Here is an 18,769-nt window from a genome sequence, read left to right on the forward strand (position 1 = left end):
AAGTACTTGAGCAACAATTGTGTTTGTGCCGGATATGCTGCCATGGAGCTATCCTTAGCGTCAAACTTATTGGTGACCTGGTTAACCATCAATTGGGAATCACTGAAGATATCAATTCGTTTAACCCTAAGGTGTTTGGCTAAACGTAAGCCTACTAGGAAGGCTTCATATTCAGCCTCATTGTTTGATGCCTTGAATTTGAAACGAAGAGCATACTCCATCGCCACTTTGTCAGGGGTCGTAAGGACTAGTCCTGCTCCACAACCTTGTTGGTTGGACGAGCCATCAACATATAAACTCCATGCTGGGACTATTGGTTCTATTTTCTGAGCTTCCGAGGGTAATGAAACCACTTCTTTAGACGTAGAAACAATGTCAACAGGATATATGAAGTCGGCGATGAAGTTTGCCACTGCTTGGCCCTTTTCAGCTGGCTTTGGTTGGTAGGAGATGTCAAACTCACCCAATGTTATCGCCCATTTGATCATTTGCCCGGAAGTGTCAGGACTTTGGAGTATCTGTCAAAGAGGATGATTGGTAAGCACAATGATGGAGTGTGCTTGGAAGTAAGGGCGAAGTTTTCGAGCAGACATGACCAATGCTAGAGCCAATTTCTCAATGTTGGAGTATCGTGTCTCCGCATCTTGTAGAGCCTTGCTAGCGTAGTAGACAGGACGTTCGACATTACCATAATTTCAAATGAGAACGGAACTTACCGCTGAAGTCGATAGCGACAGATAGATAATGAGAGTGTCACCAACCTCAGGTTTGGAAAGAATAGGGGCTTTACTCATGTAATCTTTGAGGTTCTTGAATGCCTCAGCACATTCATCAGTCCATGTAATGTACTTCTTACTTCCTTTAAGTGCTTTGAAGAAAGGAGCACATCTGTCTATGGCCTTAGAGATGAACCTAGTTAAGGATGCCACCTTGCTAGGTAGGCTTTGGATGTCTTTTGAAGTTACCGGTTCCTTCATGTCGAGGATTGCTTTGATCATCTCGGGATTAGCCTCAATGCCTCGTTGGCTTATCATGAAGCCTAAGAATTTGCCAGAGCCTAAGCCGAAGGCACATTTGTTGGGGTTCAACCTCATTTGATACCTCTTCAAAATGGTAAAAGTTTCAGATAGGTTGGTGATGTGTTGGTCAGTATTTTTGCTCTTGACTAGCATATCATCAACGTAAACATCCATGCTCTTCCCAATCTGTTCGGCGAACATTGAATTGACCAGTCTCTGATAAGTCGCTCCTGCATTCTTTAGGCCAAAGGGCATGACTTTATAGCAATATAGTCCTCTGTCAGTAGTGAAGGCTGTGTGTTCTTGGTCCGGATGGTTCATGAGGATTTGGTTATATCCTGAGTAAGCATCCATGAAGCTCAGGAGTTAACACCGGTGTAGAGTCTATAAGTATATCTATGAGAGGAAAAGGAAAGCTAACTTTCAAGCATCATTTGTTTAGGTCGGTGTAATTGACACACATTCTCCACAAAATCTTTTGGAGCAGGAGACTTTCCTTGGTCGGATTCTTCTTAACAAGGATAACATTTGCTACCCACGTTGGATAATTGACTTCGCGGACGAAGCCTATGCCTTTGAGTTTTTCAACTTTTGCCTTCATTGCCTCATACCGTTCAGCGTCATAAGATCTTCGCTTCTTTCTGACTGGCTTGGTCTTGGGGTCAATACTTAAGCGATGATAGATGATATCGGGAGAGATGCCTGGCATATCCTCGTATGACCAGGCGAAGACCTCAGTTTTCTCTTGCAAAAAAGAGATCAATGCCAACCCAATGGGTGGTGATAAGGTGGTACTAATCTTCACCATGCGATCCGGATAATCTTTTGAGATAGAGACATTTTCCAACTCTTCAGCGGGTTGTGCTTGCTGGGTGAAAGAGTCATCTCGAGGATCGTGGGGTTGACTGTTGCCACCGTGAAGATCCAAGTTGGCTTCGTCTGGGCTGGTCTTTATGACTTGGTCATGTATAGAAAGGGTTTCCTTGGGCACAGGCAGGTGTTGTTGCTTGACTGAAGTGTTGTAACATGATTGTGCACTAAGTTGATCTCCTCTGATGTAACCATTGCCATAGGGGGTTGAAAATTTCATCAACAACATATGTGTGGATACTATGGCCTTGAGATCATTGATGCATGTGCGTCCGAAGATGACATTGTATGACGTTGGGCAATCAATCACCAGGAAGTTAGTGGTAATGGTAGCTGTGTAATGGCATGTACCAATGGTGAACGGTAAGTGTAGGTTGCACGATATCACCGGATTAGCTTATTAGAGAGGAAATCGCGCGATCGAGCAAGCGTTCAGCTACATTAAGTGCCCTGAAAGCTTCAGCAAACATGATATTGACCGAAGCCCCCGTGTCTACCAGGATTCATCGTACTTCAAAGTTGGCTATGTGAGCTTCCACGATCAGTGGGTCATTATGAGGGTAGATGATACCTCTTTCTTCCTCAGGGTAGAAACATATTGGATCCCAGTTAGGCTTTTGATACTTACCTCCCCTGATGTCTTCCATGTGAAACACGTGGTGGCCAGACCTTAAAGCTCGTTCACTATTTTTCATGGCCCTGTTGGAAGATTTAGATATGGGTGTGCCACCACTTATGGAATATATCACATTCACCCGGCGTTGGTTACGGTTACCCCTTGGAGGTGAAGGAGGAATTAATCAATTTTTCCTTCACATGCCAAAGCTTCAATATGATCACTAGGGGTGGGTTCGGTTCAAATCGGTTCGGTTTTTTGCCAAAACCGAAACGAACCAAAATTTCGATTTGGTTCATTTTTTTTTCTGTTCGGTTTTTTTTTCGGTTCAGTTTCCGTTTTTTTTTTCAAAAAATGAAAAAAAAAATTGAAATCTTAAATTTTAACATATCCAACACAATCATAACATAAATATTCCGACTAGACTTAAAGATAATGAAAATAAACATTTAAAGTTCAACTAGAATTATAACATAAAGGTTTTTTTTTAAATATTTTGGGTTTAAAGTTTAACTGTAAATAGATTTCTTTTTAGACGATGATGATGGAGTACGACCTTATTCATTCATCTTTTTCTCTCAATCTCTCTCTCTCTCTCTCTCTCTCTCTCTCTCTCTCTCTCTCTATACATGTATTCTTCACTAGCAATAAGATAAACATTCTATAATATACTATTTATTTTGATTATTGTCTAGGTAACAATTTTTGATATTTTCTTTATCTTTATGGTCCGAATTTTTTTTATCCATATATGTGGTTACATAATATAATTTCTACATTCTGTGTTCAGCTTCTACCACCAGCAAATTTTGAAGAGGTGTTCATCAATATTTTTGAATATATTGATATACTTTTCAAAATTGTTAGGCCACGGAAGCTACTATACTTGGCCATAGGTGAGAAAGTTTGAATTTTGTTTTTGATCTCGTAGTGTTTAATAAACTCATGAGACTTTTATACGCTATTTGCTTTCCCTAATCAATTGCAGTGCAGTTGAGATATGTGTTCTTATATATGTGTTGCACTTAATGATATAAACTAGAAATATTGCATGTAATGGTATAAGTTCTAATTTTTGTTGTAGATGGAGAAGCTGAGAAGACAATTTGAATTGGAAAGAAAACAAGTTCTACCAAAGCAGCAGTCTGAAGTATCATATTCTAATATAATAAAATTAAAAAAATATTAATTTAATTATTTCGGTTCGGTTCGGTTTCTAGACCACCAAAACTGAACCGAACCAAAAGAGTTCGGTTCAGTTCGATTTTTTCAATTCGGTTCGGTTTGATTTTTTCGGTTTCGGTTCGGTTCGGTTTTCAATTTTTTGAACCCACCCCTAATGATCACGAAGGGTGATACACTTCTCGCCGTCATGGCCGTTATACTCGTGGTAGCAGCAAAACGTGCCCATGTTCTTCGTGGGCTTGTAATCTGGGTGTCTCGGCTTTAGCTTCGGTATCAGGTGTGCTATGCTGGGGTAAATGGCCACGCATGTGGCGTTCAAAGGTGTGTATGCCTTATACCTCGAGGTAGAGGCTGTTCTGACACGTGCTTGACCCACTGTGTTGACTGCCTGGGGTCGAGGATTATCATGGCGATACCCTTGGTTATTGCGGTAGTGTCCCTTACTCCTTTTACTAAAATGAGACTGGTGAGGATGGAAATCTTTCCTTTTGCCCTGAGATTGATATGTCTGTTGACTTGGCAAAGTATTAAGTAAGGCAGGGGGAGGCATCGCTGCCGTTTGGAAGGTTGAGGTCTTCTCATTTAGTTGGATCTGGCTTCCACTCCCTACTTGTTGATAAAGGGTGGCTGTGTGGGTTTCCCTTGATATGTCATTGCCTCGACGGAGGCATGGTTGTAAGCCTGTTCCATCACCTCAGAGTAAGTCTTCCAAGTGTTGGCATTGATCATGTACTTGAAGAAGCAATCACGTAGGCCTGCCATGAAGGCTTTGAGGGCAGTCTTGTCGTCTGCCTTGACGCAACGGGAATACTCATAGCTGAAACGGCCAGCATACATACGTAATGACTCGTCTAGTTTCTGGCGAATAGTGTACAAGTCATCCGCAGAGTGTAAGCGATCGGTCTGGAAAATGTGTTGAGAAACAAACAGTTTCCTCAATTCCTCAAATGAGTCTATTGTCTCAGGTGGAAGACGACAATACCAGTTTAGAGCTCCGCCAGAGAGGGTGGAGGGGAAGAGAAGACATTGTTCTTCGTCGGTATGTATCCGGTAAGCCATGGTGGACTCACAGAGGTTAAGGTGTTCAATCGGGTCTTCCTTTCAAGTATAGAGTTGCAAGCCAAGCTTTTGCTTTGTCTTTGCTTGGAGGGGGTGTCGAGGATCCTCATTGTAAGAGGGCCAAGCCTAGGTTGGTTCCAATCAGGTATCTCAACTTGTCGTTCGGCCTTCAACTTGTTTACTTCCTTAAGGAGTTGTAGGACAAGAGGGTCCTGAATGGAGTCATGTACCACTGAAGCTTTCTTTCGTAAATATCCATATCCTTTTGGAAGTAGGAAGGTTTGATCAAGAGCATGTGATTTTTCCCTAGACTCGTCGTACTAACTTCCAAGGTATGTCTATCGAAACATCTCTGTGTCCCCTATACGTTCGTGTTTCTCTATGACTTGTTGCCCCTTCCCCAAATTGGTAGCCAGCCTGGGACATGAGAGGGGACCGAGTCTTTCAGAGACCCTTGGGTCATTGATCTTTGAGCTTACATAGATGAGATTGTCTCGACGTTGCTTTAGGAAATCTCGACAGTTGCGAAATACGGCTTTCAATCCTTCCATTCCTTCTGTAAGAAGGTGCCTTCCTTCACTCTTCCTGCTTCGAGTCGAAACAGCTGGGTTGAGAGAAGTCTCATGTTGGTCGCCATTTCGATGAGTAGCTCGCTCCTCAACGGGAATACCCATGTCGAGGGCAAATGACCCTCCGTGTTGGGGGCACCCAGTTGATGGTTGACTTCCACAGGGGTGATGAGCTCGTGTGCTTTAGTATATGTAGCCTCGTGGAGCATCTCGAAGACCTTCTCATACTGCTTTTGGAGGATCTCATTCTTCATCGCTATCTTGTTATTCTGAGCCTCCAGCTCATCGACTTTAGCCTGAAGAACAAACTTCTTTTGTTGCTTTGTACCAGGTGCAAGAGGGGTGTCATTTTGTGTGTTGTGGCTTCCTTCGCTCCCCATGTTGGAAAGGGATGCCTGGTCAAAAGAGAGTGTACGAATGGTAGAAACCAGCTTAACAAAGCTGAAGAAAGTGGGAATAAGTGTCGTTCCCACAGACGGCACGAAATGTTAATGCACAAAATCAGCGAAGACTTTGGTACAACAAAAAGTGTCAAGTTTGTGACCTTCTCTAGATTCGAAAATATTGTGAGTACTAGTGAATGATTTAGTACAAATGACATTCGAAAATATTGTGAGAGAATGATATCTATTTATAGAAAAGAGTTTCTAGTATCATTTTGACATTGACATGTGTCGTGTTGTGATTGACTTCTGATGTTGACACATGTCGCGCTATGATTGGCTTCTGATGTCGACACGTGTCGCACTATGATTGGCCTCCTGGTTGGAGGGAAACTCTTATGGGTCTTTGACCGTATAACATTGACCGGTGCTCAGTAGTTTCGGGATTGGTCAAGTATGGTATAAACAAAATTAATTAAGAGACATATTTTCATAATACATATAGATAAGTATTGTGGCGGTGTTTTGTCAATAAAATTATGGATAAACTGCCGATTTAGTTATTAAATTATCACCTGCATGAAAATTAAGTCCTTAAATTATTATTTTTTCGAAAAAATCAGTCCTTAAACTAATAAAAATTGCCAATTACATACATTCCTAATATTAGATTCGAAACTATTCTATCTAGTTTTTCATCAATTTAAGTCACGTAGATTGGTAGTTTTTCATAGTTTAAGGAGTTTTTATTTTAAAAATAGTGTATGAGTTAATTTTGGACGATCAATTAGACGTCAGTTTTGCAACATATATGCAATGTGAAGGCTTATAGGCAAGATAATTTGCCGCTTAGTATTACAGTCTAGTGATATTCCTCTTCATTTGTAAGTGAGAGGTCTTAAGTTCTATTATTGCCAAAGACGAATTTGAATCATATTATTATGGCTAGTCCAGTGTGAAGCTTAGCTCACTTTCTCATCCCTTAATATATAATGTCGTTTGTTCAAAAAACCTTATAGGCAAGAAAGTGACATCATTACCCTTTAAAATGTATCGTATGACTTAAATTGAAAAAAAATTAGATAAATGTGGTAATTTAAGAACTAAATCGGAAGTGCACTGTAAAATTATTAACAAGTGTGATTAGCATCTTTTACACATTTGTATGGAGCAACACATTCATCCGTACCTTTGGTACAATTTGTAAGACCATCATTGATTCTGCAAAGTGAACTATTTATATGCAGATTCACCACAACGTGACATTTCGGTCTAATAACATACCGCTAGACATTAAATTTTCTTTGTATAATAATATTGTTAAATCGAACGTTACGGTGAATCCGTCGTGCATTATTGCACACCTACAATGAAAGAGAGTCTTGAGAAGATGCAAAGAGGACAAGTAAATCAATCCCACACGCATGCATAATGCATTCACATTACTGTTCATTTCTGGGTTTCTGTGTACACTAGTTAATTATTATAGAATTGGATCCTCTCAAATCCTCGGATCCTCCTGATCAAGGTTAGTAGGCAATTGAATTTTTATTAAACAGCTACGATTATTATAACTTTTAGAAAATTTCATGTTTATAATCGTCGGATAAAAATCAAACGGCTCACTAACACCGATTAGGAGGATCCGAGGGGTTGCCTCGGAGATTATCCAATTCCAATTATTACCGATGCTGTGATTCCTGAAGGAATCCTGACCCTCAGATTGCATGGCAGGACAAAATATATCCATCAATCACCCATCACAAAAATATTAAATAAAATTAAATAAATACACTTTTACAATTTATTCTTCTTCTGAAAAAGTAAATAAATATTTAAAATGCTGATGTACATATTTTGCAGGTTTCAGAATCCAGATGAAGAAACTATACATATAAAAGGCGCATAGCTTCTGCTGCAAGAGACACAGATGGGACAACTGGAACCACAAAAGGACCTTTTTATTTTTATTATTTTTGTTTTTTGCCTTGGGGAGGGACCAAGGACAAAGGTTTCAGTTCCTGAAAACTCGCTACATATTTTGCTTTCAAAATATCTTTGGTCCTTTGTACCCAAAAATAAATCTATGACCTTGACAAAAAGTAACCCAATTTCGTAACCCTTCTTTAACAACCACAAAAACTTAGAATCGTATTACTTAAAACAACATTACCGTTGTCGTGATATCCTGATCAAATAATATAAATCATGACTTTTTTCTTCATATTATATTGTATTATTAGATTAAAACATTATGTAATGATAAACTCATTTCATATAAATTTCATTATGAAAACAAAAACAATCCCAAAATTTAAAAATAAGATTGAAAATCTTCCCTCCTTCCTACTATGCTAGCACTAAAAAGGCTACTCCTAGCAGTGGCAGATGCATTGTGGGGCGGGACGGGCGAGCTAACCTCTCGAACTTCGGTGAATGTCCATGGATACCTTGGGTGCTGACCTTTCAAACTTCGGTGAATGTCCATGGATACCTTAGGTGCTGCCTTTTGAAGATTAAAGTTGGCTTCATACATGCCCTCCAACTGTTTGATAAAATGTCTGAAAGAAGGATGAATGAAATGGTGATCTCAGTGAATAACAAAACAACATCATTCTTGGACAAACATATTAATGGGATGCAATGATATCAAACATTGTTAGTGTGTTCAAGATAAGTGTATTTCTTTGTTAAGCATTCATATGGGAGCAGCCTTGGAATATGTTAGTTACCCTCGCAAGTGAAGCATTAGCAGGTGTGTCTTTCCAAATGACTTCAGGCCTACCAAGATTCGATGAAATGGCGATATACATGCTATTTCTGGTATAAAAAAATTTGAGCGCTGAGCGCACTATTCTTTTGGACCCCCTAATATTATTTCCTGGATCCACCACTGACTCCTAGTAGAAGTGGTAGAATTATTCCAAGTATTTCGGCTATAACTGCTATGTACATTTTCGAGTTTTCTATTCACTCATGATCTGGCCTAGTTGACCTATTCAATTAACCAACTCTTAATATTTTGATCCAAGACACTTATTATTGAGTACAGCGAATGTATATGTAACGTTTCTTACGATAATTGTTCGCATGAGTCATGATCGTCACTCATAACAATTATTGTAGAATTGTAAATAGATGGCGTGCCCACCCTTTGTATGCAGGTATGCAACAACCTGTCGTGGTCTTTAGCCTAAGTAATGAAAATCGGTTTAAGTGGGGACATTGGATAAAATTCCGTTTAGTGGGTGCAATTTAGGTATTTTCCATTGGGCCAGTGGAAAAGTACCGAAATTCAGATTGGGCTGTCCCACTCTAGCCAGATTTGGCTTAGAATTTCATTATTAAAATTATCTTTATCGCATACATGCATGTCTGGCAACCAGGCCAAACTGATTCAAACCACACGTCCTCACGCCAAACATCACAGATTCACAAATCAGTTTGAACTATTCTGCTTGTTTCCATCCCATTTATTTTGCATAAGAAAATATTAAGATAATTCATTATTAAAATTATCTTCAATTTTTTATCTGACGATGTGAAGCTATGCTCACTCAATGACCTTGATTACACGGGCCGATAATATAAATTTGGGTCCAAACAGACTTATAAACACTTTCAAATTTTTCTACCCTCGCAGTTCAAAATGCTTTAATAAAAAAAACAATTTTTTTCACATTCCATAAGCAATCTCAGACAAGTCCTTGATTATCAATTAAAGTTCTTTAATTTTTCATTAGAAACATGTTAAAAAGTTAATTAAAAATCCAAGTGTTTCCTAAAAATCACTTTAAATTGCTTCCTGATTAAGCACCAGCTAGGTGCTTAATCTGAAATGGCTTTTGCTTTTCATATGTATTTACTATTTACTCAGGATTCTTCAGAAAGTCACATGATGCAGAAGTTGGAGGGTGCTAAAAGGTCAAAGCAAGTTGCAGATTTCTTACGTAGACATAAATTTGGCAAACTTGGACAACAAGGATTCATCCCTCTATCCGATTTTCGGAATCCCTCCATCCGGGTGTGCATTAGTAAATCATGTTACGGCAGAGACATACCCAAGCTAAGAATCTGGAATATGTACTACACTGGTAGTTGCTTGGTCTTCCTTCTTTGATGCTTTCTTTCTCTTCCTCTCGGATTGTGGTTCTTTCGCTTTCAGATCATTGCAGAACGACCTCAACAAGGCGGCCAGATGTTCGTTTCTATGCACTGAATCCGTGTTTTCCAAGAAGAATCAGTACATCCAGAGGCCAAACAAAAAAGTTCAAACAAAAAATATAGATGACCGAACATAATAACTAGGTTCATAAGAATTTGGGACACATTGTTGTAACATTCAATCTCGGTGGAGCTGAAATCAACGAGAACTCTAAGGCTCGAAGACTCACCAGAGAGTATGACATCTTCCATGTTTGCAGTTTTACGACCACCGTGTTGAGAAAATAACTCGAGGTCCTTTGCCAGCTGTTCTGCTTTGCAAAATTGCAAATCTTCCATTAGAAACCCATCTTTCACAAGAATTTTTAAGCTCAGGAAATTTATGGCATAAAAATTCTTAGGGTGAATTGTATGGTACATCAAAATCAATGTCACAATTTTCAAATCATCACCTAATATCTCTCACAATCCCCCTACCAACAAATCTAATCGGAATTGCTTCGGTTCATTCAAACCCAATTCAGAAACTAATGTTCCTACCAAAAGAGGCAGTCCATTTTGCAGTTTCAATCACCTCCTACAAACAAATCTAACTGGAATTGCTTCGGTCCACACAAACGACATTCGTTCATCAAAATTCATTTCTGCTCCGAGTAAGGCAGTAGCCCAATTCCTAATCCGACATTTCATTTCTCTATCAAACTCCAAAAACCCGGTTCAGAAACTAAAATCCCTACCAAATTAGGCATTCCGATTCGATTTTCAATCACACAAGCACAAGGATCTCACCACTTTCCAGCCAGTTCTATCATCGATTAAACGAAACCGTACGGTCATCGCAATTTTCCCAAAAGTCTTAATTACATAGCAAGATGCAAAAAGATCACAGCTAGAGACAAAATACCTGTATACTTGAAGGCCAAATCGGCAATGCAAGCCATCACGGGGCCCGAAATCTCCATGTCGTTTCGCTTCGCTGCGCAGCGAATGGGGAATTTGTAAACGAAATCGGAACCGTCCAAATTAATGAAATCTTGTGGAAAATTGGAGAATGCGTGCGTTTACCTTCGGCTTCGGCGATATGGATGGTGGAGAGTCTGAATCGATCCCTGAGAAGCTCGCTCACCGAGTCGTCTTCCTCCCTCTCCATTTTTTACTCTTCTTGCTCTGTGGGAAATTCTAGGGTTCCGTTTACTCGTACCAGTTGCGCGCGGGAAAACGGATCAAACGCAACGTTTGGTAAATTGAAATGGAGATTGAACTTCGCGGGTTTAAACGCACCACTTTGCTCAGCTATTGTGTTTTGTCGTCTCATGGTATTTGTTTTTTTAGTAATGCTAGGTATATCAAATTTTTTAAATCAAATTTGTAAAATAAATGATGTGATTGTAGGTAATTGGATTATTAATTAAATGTCGATTAATGTGCTTATTTCTTATTTGTGACACATCATTTGATTTAAAACATTTGATTTCCCTAGTATTACTCTTTGTTTTTCTATATTCCAAGTACGAAGATTTCAACTTGGAAGCCTCATATACATTCCTTTGAGCCCTGACGCAGCATAAAAGTTGCTCTTTTGTAATTGAAATGTTGTGGGTTTGAGTAGAGGAAATAACTTTTTTACAAAAATAAGAGTAATGTTGCGTAAGATATACGTTGCCCCTCCTCGACCCTCGTAAAGCGAGAAGCTTTATTGGCATGTGATTGCGCTTTTTTTTTTTATGTGCAGTTGGCTAGATGCGATGAGTTTGATAACAGTGTGGTTTCGAGTCGTGGATGTAATCTTTTTGCAAAAGCAAGGGTAGTGTTGCGTATGATGTATGTTCGCCTCTTAACCCTTGAAAAGCGAAAAGCCTTATTGGCTTAGAATCACCCTTTTTTTATGTGCAGTTGGCTAAATGCAATGAGTTTGATAATAATGTGATTTTGATTCGTGGTGGCAATCAAGGTTTAGGATGATAGGTTAATCTAGAATTTTGGTTGTTTTAGGTTTCATGGGTTTGACTAGGTTTATGATGTAATGGTGATGAAGGCTTCGTAGTTGCTAGTGTGGATATTGTCCGCTTTAGTTGTGCAACGTTGACCTACTTTAATTTTTTTCATTTGATCATTATGGTTACAGTTAAAAAATTAGAGTGTTGATGTTAAATTCAATTGAAGTATTGGTTCCTGAATTTGTTATAACATAAAGTATTGATTCTTTTGTGTAATTCCGTTAAAATTTTAGTCAATTATTTGCCCTTTGAAACCCTTCATTTTGGAGTTTTAACGATGTTATTCAAAAATATGATTGATCTATCCAGAAATTTGTAGTTCAACGATCAAAGCTTTAACTGGATCAAAATTCGAGGACCAATATTCCAATTGTCTCTTACGACTAATGTCTTTGATATATTGTAATTGTAAACATGTTCGAAGTACGGTTTAAGCTTATCTAATGAATATGTGGCATGAAGTTCCTACAACGTGCGCTTTCAACAGGGCAACGTTCGCAAATTAAATTCATGATTTTAGGATAGGTGCTAATATTTTCATAATTAAGTTTATCCTTGCGTCATTTAATATTACGATATAATGATATTCTTCTTCATTTGTAAGTGAGATGTTTTAGGTTCGGTTCTCACCGATGGTAAATTTGAATTACATCATTGTTGAACCATTGTGAGGCTTAACTCACTCCCCCGTCCCCTTAATGTAGATAATATCGTTTCTTTAAAAATAAAAATAAAAATTTATCCTTATATTATGGCTATGTAATGATGGTTGGAAGATAATGAAATCATTTTTGCATCTGCCGTTGTCTCCAAACCCAGATTTTTGCATATCACAAAATTAATAATATACCATATATGTAACCACCAAAATCTTTGATTTCCTTAACTGGCGATTCGTACCACATCTGGGCTCAAGGCAATTCCTTAACTCTGCCAAAACTGATTAGGTTACACCCAAAACCATATGATACACCGTGAAACCGTCACATGATGATAGTAATTCACGTGTCATAACATCAATGACTGACAAGCTTCTACACTCCCAACTCCTAGAGTATATTTTTAATAGATATATACGTGTTACAAAATAACTGGATTGGTAACCTGATGTAGCAGAGTTACGGTCACATTGAATTATTTGTCCACTGAGAGTGCCTATACATTGAAGATTAGGCTGTAAATTTTACTTAATTTGTAGGATTTACTTGCAATATATGGGCTGTAAATACTTATAGGAGAAGCCATTGTCCCAAAAGCACAGTCCTCATCATTTCTAACCAAAACTTTTGTGTGATAAGAAGACCCTTCTGTCTCCTGATGGCATTGGAGTCTATGAATCATGAAGCTGCCAGTCCTAGACCTGACCAAGCTGGCAAGCAGCAAACGCTGAACGGGAGCAGCGAAGACAAAACGAAGATCACGAGGCACCCTCGATGGACCAGACACGAGACCTTTGTCCTCATAGAGGGCAAGAGGGTCGTGGAGAATGCGGTCCAGAGGGGGCGGCGATCTACTTCAGCATTGGGGGCAGAAAATTTCGAACCCAAGTGGGATTTGGTCTCATCTTACTGCAGGCAGCGCGGCATGAGCAGATTGCCTGTTCAGTGCAGGAAAAGATGGAGCAATCTGCTTGTGGATTTTAAGAAAATCAGGAACTGGGAGGCACAGATAGAGCGAGAGGCCGGGTCTTTTTGGGTGATGAGGAATGATGCGAGGAGGGAGAGGAGGCTGCCTGGGTTCTTTGATCGGGAGGTTTACAATGTGTTGGATGGAAAGGAAGTGACTGCAACGGAAGCCTGTCCACTGGCATTGTTTATGCCGGGGCAAACAGATGCGATGGATGGTGATGGAACAGAGGAGGCGGCTGCAGAGGAAGAGGAGGAGGAGGAGGAAGGACCTGAGAAAGATTTACATGGCGGTCGAGATGATATGGCAGAAGATGGATTATGTTCAGATTTTGAGGAGTCTGGGCAAGACAAGACAGCCAAGAAATCGAAGAACAAAAACATTATGCAAGACAGTCCAACAAAAACAGTCACAACTCCAATGCCTAATTCAGGTGATTTATTTTCTTTGCATCGAAATCATTTCATTACAATCGTGTATCATCATCCTATAAGCTTTCAGGTTTATGATTCTTCATCTGAATGCAAAAGGTCTATCTGAATACCTAGTCAAAACATGAGACATTGGGCTTGAAGCAAACTTACAACTTGAATTTTGTTTATTTGTTGTGATTCGATCATACAGGTGCGGTAAAGGAGAAACGAAGTCTAGGCTCAAAGACTTCCGGAGAAAATATTTATCAGGAGAAATGGAAGCAGAGGCGGGTGTCGACAGATGAAAGCGAACACAGCAACAACATCGACCAGCTGGTCAAAGTTCTGGAAAGGAACAGCAACATGCTGAGTGCGCAACTTGAAGCTCATAACATAAATTGCCATTTGGAAAGGGAACAAAGGAAGGAGCAAAACAACAGCATACTCGCTGCTCTCGGCAAGGTCACAGATGTTCTAGCAAGAATTGCTGACAAACTATGATCAAACTTCGTGGTAAAGCGAAAAATCCTAGGAAGCTGCAGACACATCTTTATCTTAGTAGGCTCATTTTGATTTTCTTCTTGTACCAGTTATTGACATAAAGCTATCGAATTTCTTTCTTCGAGTCTTAAGTAGTTAATTACAGACAACATCAGACTCCATAAGAGATACACAGATCATTGTTAGCTTCGGAAACTTGATCGTTGCATCTGCTTACTGTTATGGTTATCAAGTTTTTGCCATCTAGCTATGCAAATCGAAACCAGGATAATAAAATTTCAGAATTGTTTCTTGGGATCGAAGGCAACGAATTTAAATTTCATATAAAGACACAAAATTGTCATCATACAATTAGGATTGATACATGAACATCTAGTATATAAAGAGTACAAAAGCCATACATACACGAAGAGGATGAGATTCGTGAGAACGTACATGTAAATGAGCTTTACAACCAGTTAGAGGAAGATCCTAAGAATTTTCGGTATCAGAGCAAAATGCAGAACTCAAATATGGCATTCTTCCTCAATTAGCAGGAACAGCCTCGACCAGCCTCGAAAAATAAAATTGTGTAGTGGTTAGTCCTCTCTTCCTTATCCTCCACCCAACCTTCTTCAAGGCTCTCTCCACATCTGCCTCCGAATGTAGATACGCCCTCGTTGCCTTCGAAGGCCCCGGGAACAACTCTCCTATCCTCTTTAGCACATCATAATACAATGTCTTTGGCGCAAAACTTATAAGCAAGCGATTCTCCGCCAATGAAGCAAGATGGGCAATCATCCCATCAGCCTTGCTCTGCGGGTAATGAATCAAAACATCAAGACAGACCACTGTGTCGTACTTCCCATCCAAGCTCTCCAAATCCTTCACTACGAATTTCGGCAGTACTGGCCCTGCTGAGAAGCCATTGCTTAACTTAAGCTGCTCTTTTGCCTGCACAAAAATCAAAACTTTGAGACTAAACCACAGCCCTCACATTCAAGCAAAACTATCACCAAGACTAAGGGACTATTTGGGATTCCCTCTGTAAGAAGCACTTCTGCTCACAAGTGCTTTAGCTAGAAATGTTTTTATTAGAAACAGATTGAAAAATTTATCAAGTGCTTCAATATAAAATGCTTATAGGACCCATAGGTACTTTAGGTTTTTATGCTAATATAGTCAAAAGTGCTTATGTGGTGAGAAAGTGCTTTTAGCCAGAAGCAGTATCAGACACTAACCCAGAATAGCAAAACCCAATTCTACCATAACCCACATTGCCAATTTCCGCAATTCCATCGAATTCAACACTTCCCTCCAAAACCCACAACCACAAAAAGCAGCTTTTAACAAAATCACTAAAAACTCACCTGCTTCTCAGCCTCTGCAACCATGGCAGCCGAAATATCAGCAGCCGTGACAACGGCCCCTCCCTTCGCCAGCGGAATGGCCAAGCACCCGGTCCCACACCCGGCGTCGCACACAGAGACCCCCTGAAGTGGGCCCTCATCGGTCAACATCTTCATCACATTCTCAACGGTCTTGGAGTGGCCGAGCCTGATGTCCCTCTGAACCCTGTTGACGTCATCCGTCTCTCCGTATATCTTCTTCCACCGCTCGAACCCGGACTTGTTGAAGTAGTCCTTCACGACCTCCTTGTCGCCGCCGCCGACCTCCTCGGCCTGGAGGCGGCGCCTGTTTTCCGGGTCGGATAAGGAGAGCGCGGCGGCGAGGGCGGCCACCGAGCCGCCGCCAATGGCGGCGATAGTAGCGCTGTCGACGTCGGCGGGTGGGAGGGCGAAGAGGGGCTTGACGGTGGTGGTGCGGGCAGGGGGTTTTAGGGTGGTGGATTTTGTGGGCTTTGGGGAGAATATGGGCCTGGGATTGGGGTTGGGGAAGTGGAGTGGCAAAGATAGCGAGGCGGAGGACGCCATTTTTTTTTTGTTTTTTTTTTTGGTTTTCTTCTCTCTCCGACCGGCGAGAGGGAGAGTGGGAGTGTAACTGTGTCTGCGTGTCCGTTGGTTAGTTGATGAGCTTATCCTCCATATGATAAGAGACATCATGCTTCCCGATTCCCGCGGGCCCCACTTTGTTGGGCTGTGTTTGGTTTGGGAATAATTTTCGATTGCGTCCCGTCGTGCCACGTTACTCGTACGCTCGATAGTTTAAAATACATATACGAAATCCCTTTGCATTCGAAAGAATGGTGATAATATTAGAGAAACCGTATTTTATAGTTCACATGTAAATCATTTTTTAGGAATCTTAATACAAGTAGGTCCCAATTTTATTATACAGGTAATTCACACATGGTATTCTTAACATGTTGACATAGCGGAAGTGATGAGTTTAGAGATTACGAACGATCATCCTTAGATAGAACTCTAGAATACCAGAGGTTGTGAGAGACCCTCATTTTCTGAAATTTTTATTGAATGAAAAGGTTGCTCAATACAAGGCCTAAGAACATATTATAAAGGCTTGCTCAAGAAAAATAAATGGCAGGTAATAAAATCCTTCAAATTCCAAAAGACAAACTATAAAGAACATAAAACCCTTGAAAAATAAAGAACCTCATTTGTTAGGAACTTGCAGTTTTGACGAATTTCTGCGAAGATGGTTCAAGGCACATTTGTGGGAGAATTGCATTAACTGATTTTTGCGACAAGTGGCTAGAAAGGACCACTGTGGATGCAAATTTCTTCCTCCTTGATCTTGGACAAAATTGCACCTACAAAACAACTAATACCTTTGGTTAAGGCCAAAAGCCTCATGCACCTATGATGAATGGGGGGCTTTGGCCGAAGAACCTCTTATGCCAAAGTTATAATTTAGAGAGAAATGTGTTTAGAGAGTTTTTTGGAGTTTTAAAAGAGTGTTGGAACTAGCTTTTTAGAGAAAATGGAGTCCTATTTATAGAACATGACCGGCCCTTGGGTATTTTTGGGGGTGTAATGGATGATTTAATTGGTGATTAATGGATTAATTAGGAATTAATCCATTAATTAGCCAATTAACCTCCACTTAAATGGAATGTTATGTAGGTTATACAATAATTAATTAAGATTAGGATGGATGAGAATATCTTTGAATTTGTTACCTATTTTGGACACTTTTGACTTGATTGACAGATGATTGTCCGCTGCTCGCGCGTAATTCAAGGGTATTTTTGTCCTCTTTTACCCAAAAATTCATGTTTCGCCTTGTGATTATTTTTGGCTCCACAAATGCCCCCACACCTGTTGAGCTGCTCGCAGGAAAGGGCAGCAGGTGTAGAGATCTTCTTGCTTTATGAAACATAGGACTGCTTCCTTTTTTGATGTATATTCCCTCTTTAATAGGAAATTGGATCCTTCTAGGAAAATGAAATAAATTTCACTCAAAGTCTATTTAAGTTCACCTTAAGTGGGTTATTAAATCAACTTTGGAGAGCGATTTACTCTACCCTACAAGAGAAATAGAGCTTAGAGGATATTTGGTCCCCCTTCTCTAGCAATCTTTTACATCCTGCCCATGCAAATGACCGTCTTTCGTTGATTTCTTCGTCTTTTCTATGCCGCACCAATGTAAGAACAATTTAATTTTTCTTGTTTTCTTCTTGGATAGTGCTGTCGCGGGGCAGCCGTGGGGGTGGTGCAGCATGTCGGCTAGCAGTGCGGTTGGGACCGCAGATTAAAACACTGAAATGTAGTGCTAAGTGAGCTGCATGGCTCATGTCTTTTGGGCTCTTGGACCTGATGCGGGCCAGGCCGACGATTGAGAGAAATGAGGAGGTCGCGGGTTTTATGAGCTACTAAAATGTTGGGTATGCAGGCCTCTTGCCTGCTGGAATGCTAGGTTGAGCTCCCATGATGAGTACCGTGAATGGCGTTGGCTGCTTAGTTCTCTTCACCGGAAGAAAGATGGGTTGCTCTCGAAATAAAAGGTAAAAATGATCGAGGCGGATGCATTGGCTCTTCTGAACTCTGTCATGGAGCCTATTATTAATGAAGGTGGAAAGAAGAGATCTTCCCTGCTTGCTTAAGAGATGCTAGTTGAGAAAACTAAAGACTCCATCTGCTACTTGTATGGGTCTGCCTGTTGCCGAGAGTCCTATGATTGACATGACTTCTTCCAATGGGAAGAAAAATGAGGCTGCTAGACCTAAGCATGTGGTGCCTGCCATGTCAAGAATGACTTGTACGATTGCTAATAGTATTACTCAGTGTATAGGTCTTGGCATGCCCTCAGTGCCGAAGTCTGGTTCTCATTCGGAAAAGCTTGCTATTATGAAGAGCGATAAGGTAGACTCTGTTGCTAAAGTGGCGCTAAGGCCCATTCCCTTTGCTGCTGAGATTGATTCGTCTGCTGGGAAGGAAGAGACTACTAGTGTGGGCAACTGTGAGAAA

The 18,769-nt window shown here is 40.3% G+C and overlaps 3 protein-coding genes across 3 annotated transcripts; 1 reads left to right on the forward strand and 2 right to left on the reverse strand.

The window, feature by feature from the left end:
• Nucleotides 1-9,619: 9,619 nt before the first annotated feature.
• On the reverse strand, nucleotides 9,620-11,109 carry LOC126625239 (protein MHF1 homolog). The gene is made up of 4 exons (XM_050294330.1): nucleotides 10,931-11,109; nucleotides 10,770-10,841; nucleotides 10,096-10,176; nucleotides 9,620-9,916 (listed from the first exon to the last, which is right to left on the reverse strand). Exons 1-4 carry the CDS (start codon nucleotides 11,013-11,015, stop codon nucleotides 9,768-9,770), a joined length of 387 nt encoding a protein of 128 aa, XP_050150287.1. The 5' UTR covers nucleotides 11,016-11,109; the 3' UTR covers nucleotides 9,620-9,767.
• A 2,031-nt stretch (nucleotides 11,110-13,140) lies between these two features.
• LOC126627320 (trihelix transcription factor ASR3-like) lies at nucleotides 13,141-14,526 on the forward strand. Its single transcript, XM_050296776.1, has 2 exons — nucleotides 13,141-13,921; nucleotides 14,113-14,526. The coding sequence occupies exons 1-2, from the start codon at nucleotides 13,180-13,182 to the stop codon at nucleotides 14,400-14,402; spliced, it is 1,032 nt and encodes a 343-aa protein (XP_050152733.1). The 5' UTR covers nucleotides 13,141-13,179; the 3' UTR covers nucleotides 14,403-14,526.
• A 160-nt stretch (nucleotides 14,527-14,686) lies between these two features.
• On the reverse strand, nucleotides 14,687-16,414 carry LOC126627319 (magnesium protoporphyrin IX methyltransferase, chloroplastic-like). Its single transcript, XM_050296775.1, has 2 exons — nucleotides 15,752-16,414; nucleotides 14,687-15,335 (listed from the first exon to the last, which is right to left on the reverse strand). The coding sequence occupies exons 1-2, from the start codon at nucleotides 16,313-16,315 to the stop codon at nucleotides 14,928-14,930; spliced, it is 972 nt and encodes a 323-aa protein (XP_050152732.1). The 5' UTR covers nucleotides 16,316-16,414; the 3' UTR covers nucleotides 14,687-14,927.
• Nucleotides 16,415-18,769: the final 2,355 nt, after the last annotated feature.

The sequence above is a fragment of the Malus sylvestris genome, chromosome 6 (genome assembly GCF_916048215.2).
Source record: "Malus sylvestris chromosome 6, drMalSylv7.2, whole genome shotgun sequence".
Taxonomy (NCBI): Eukaryota; Viridiplantae; Streptophyta; class Magnoliopsida; order Rosales; family Rosaceae; genus Malus; species Malus sylvestris.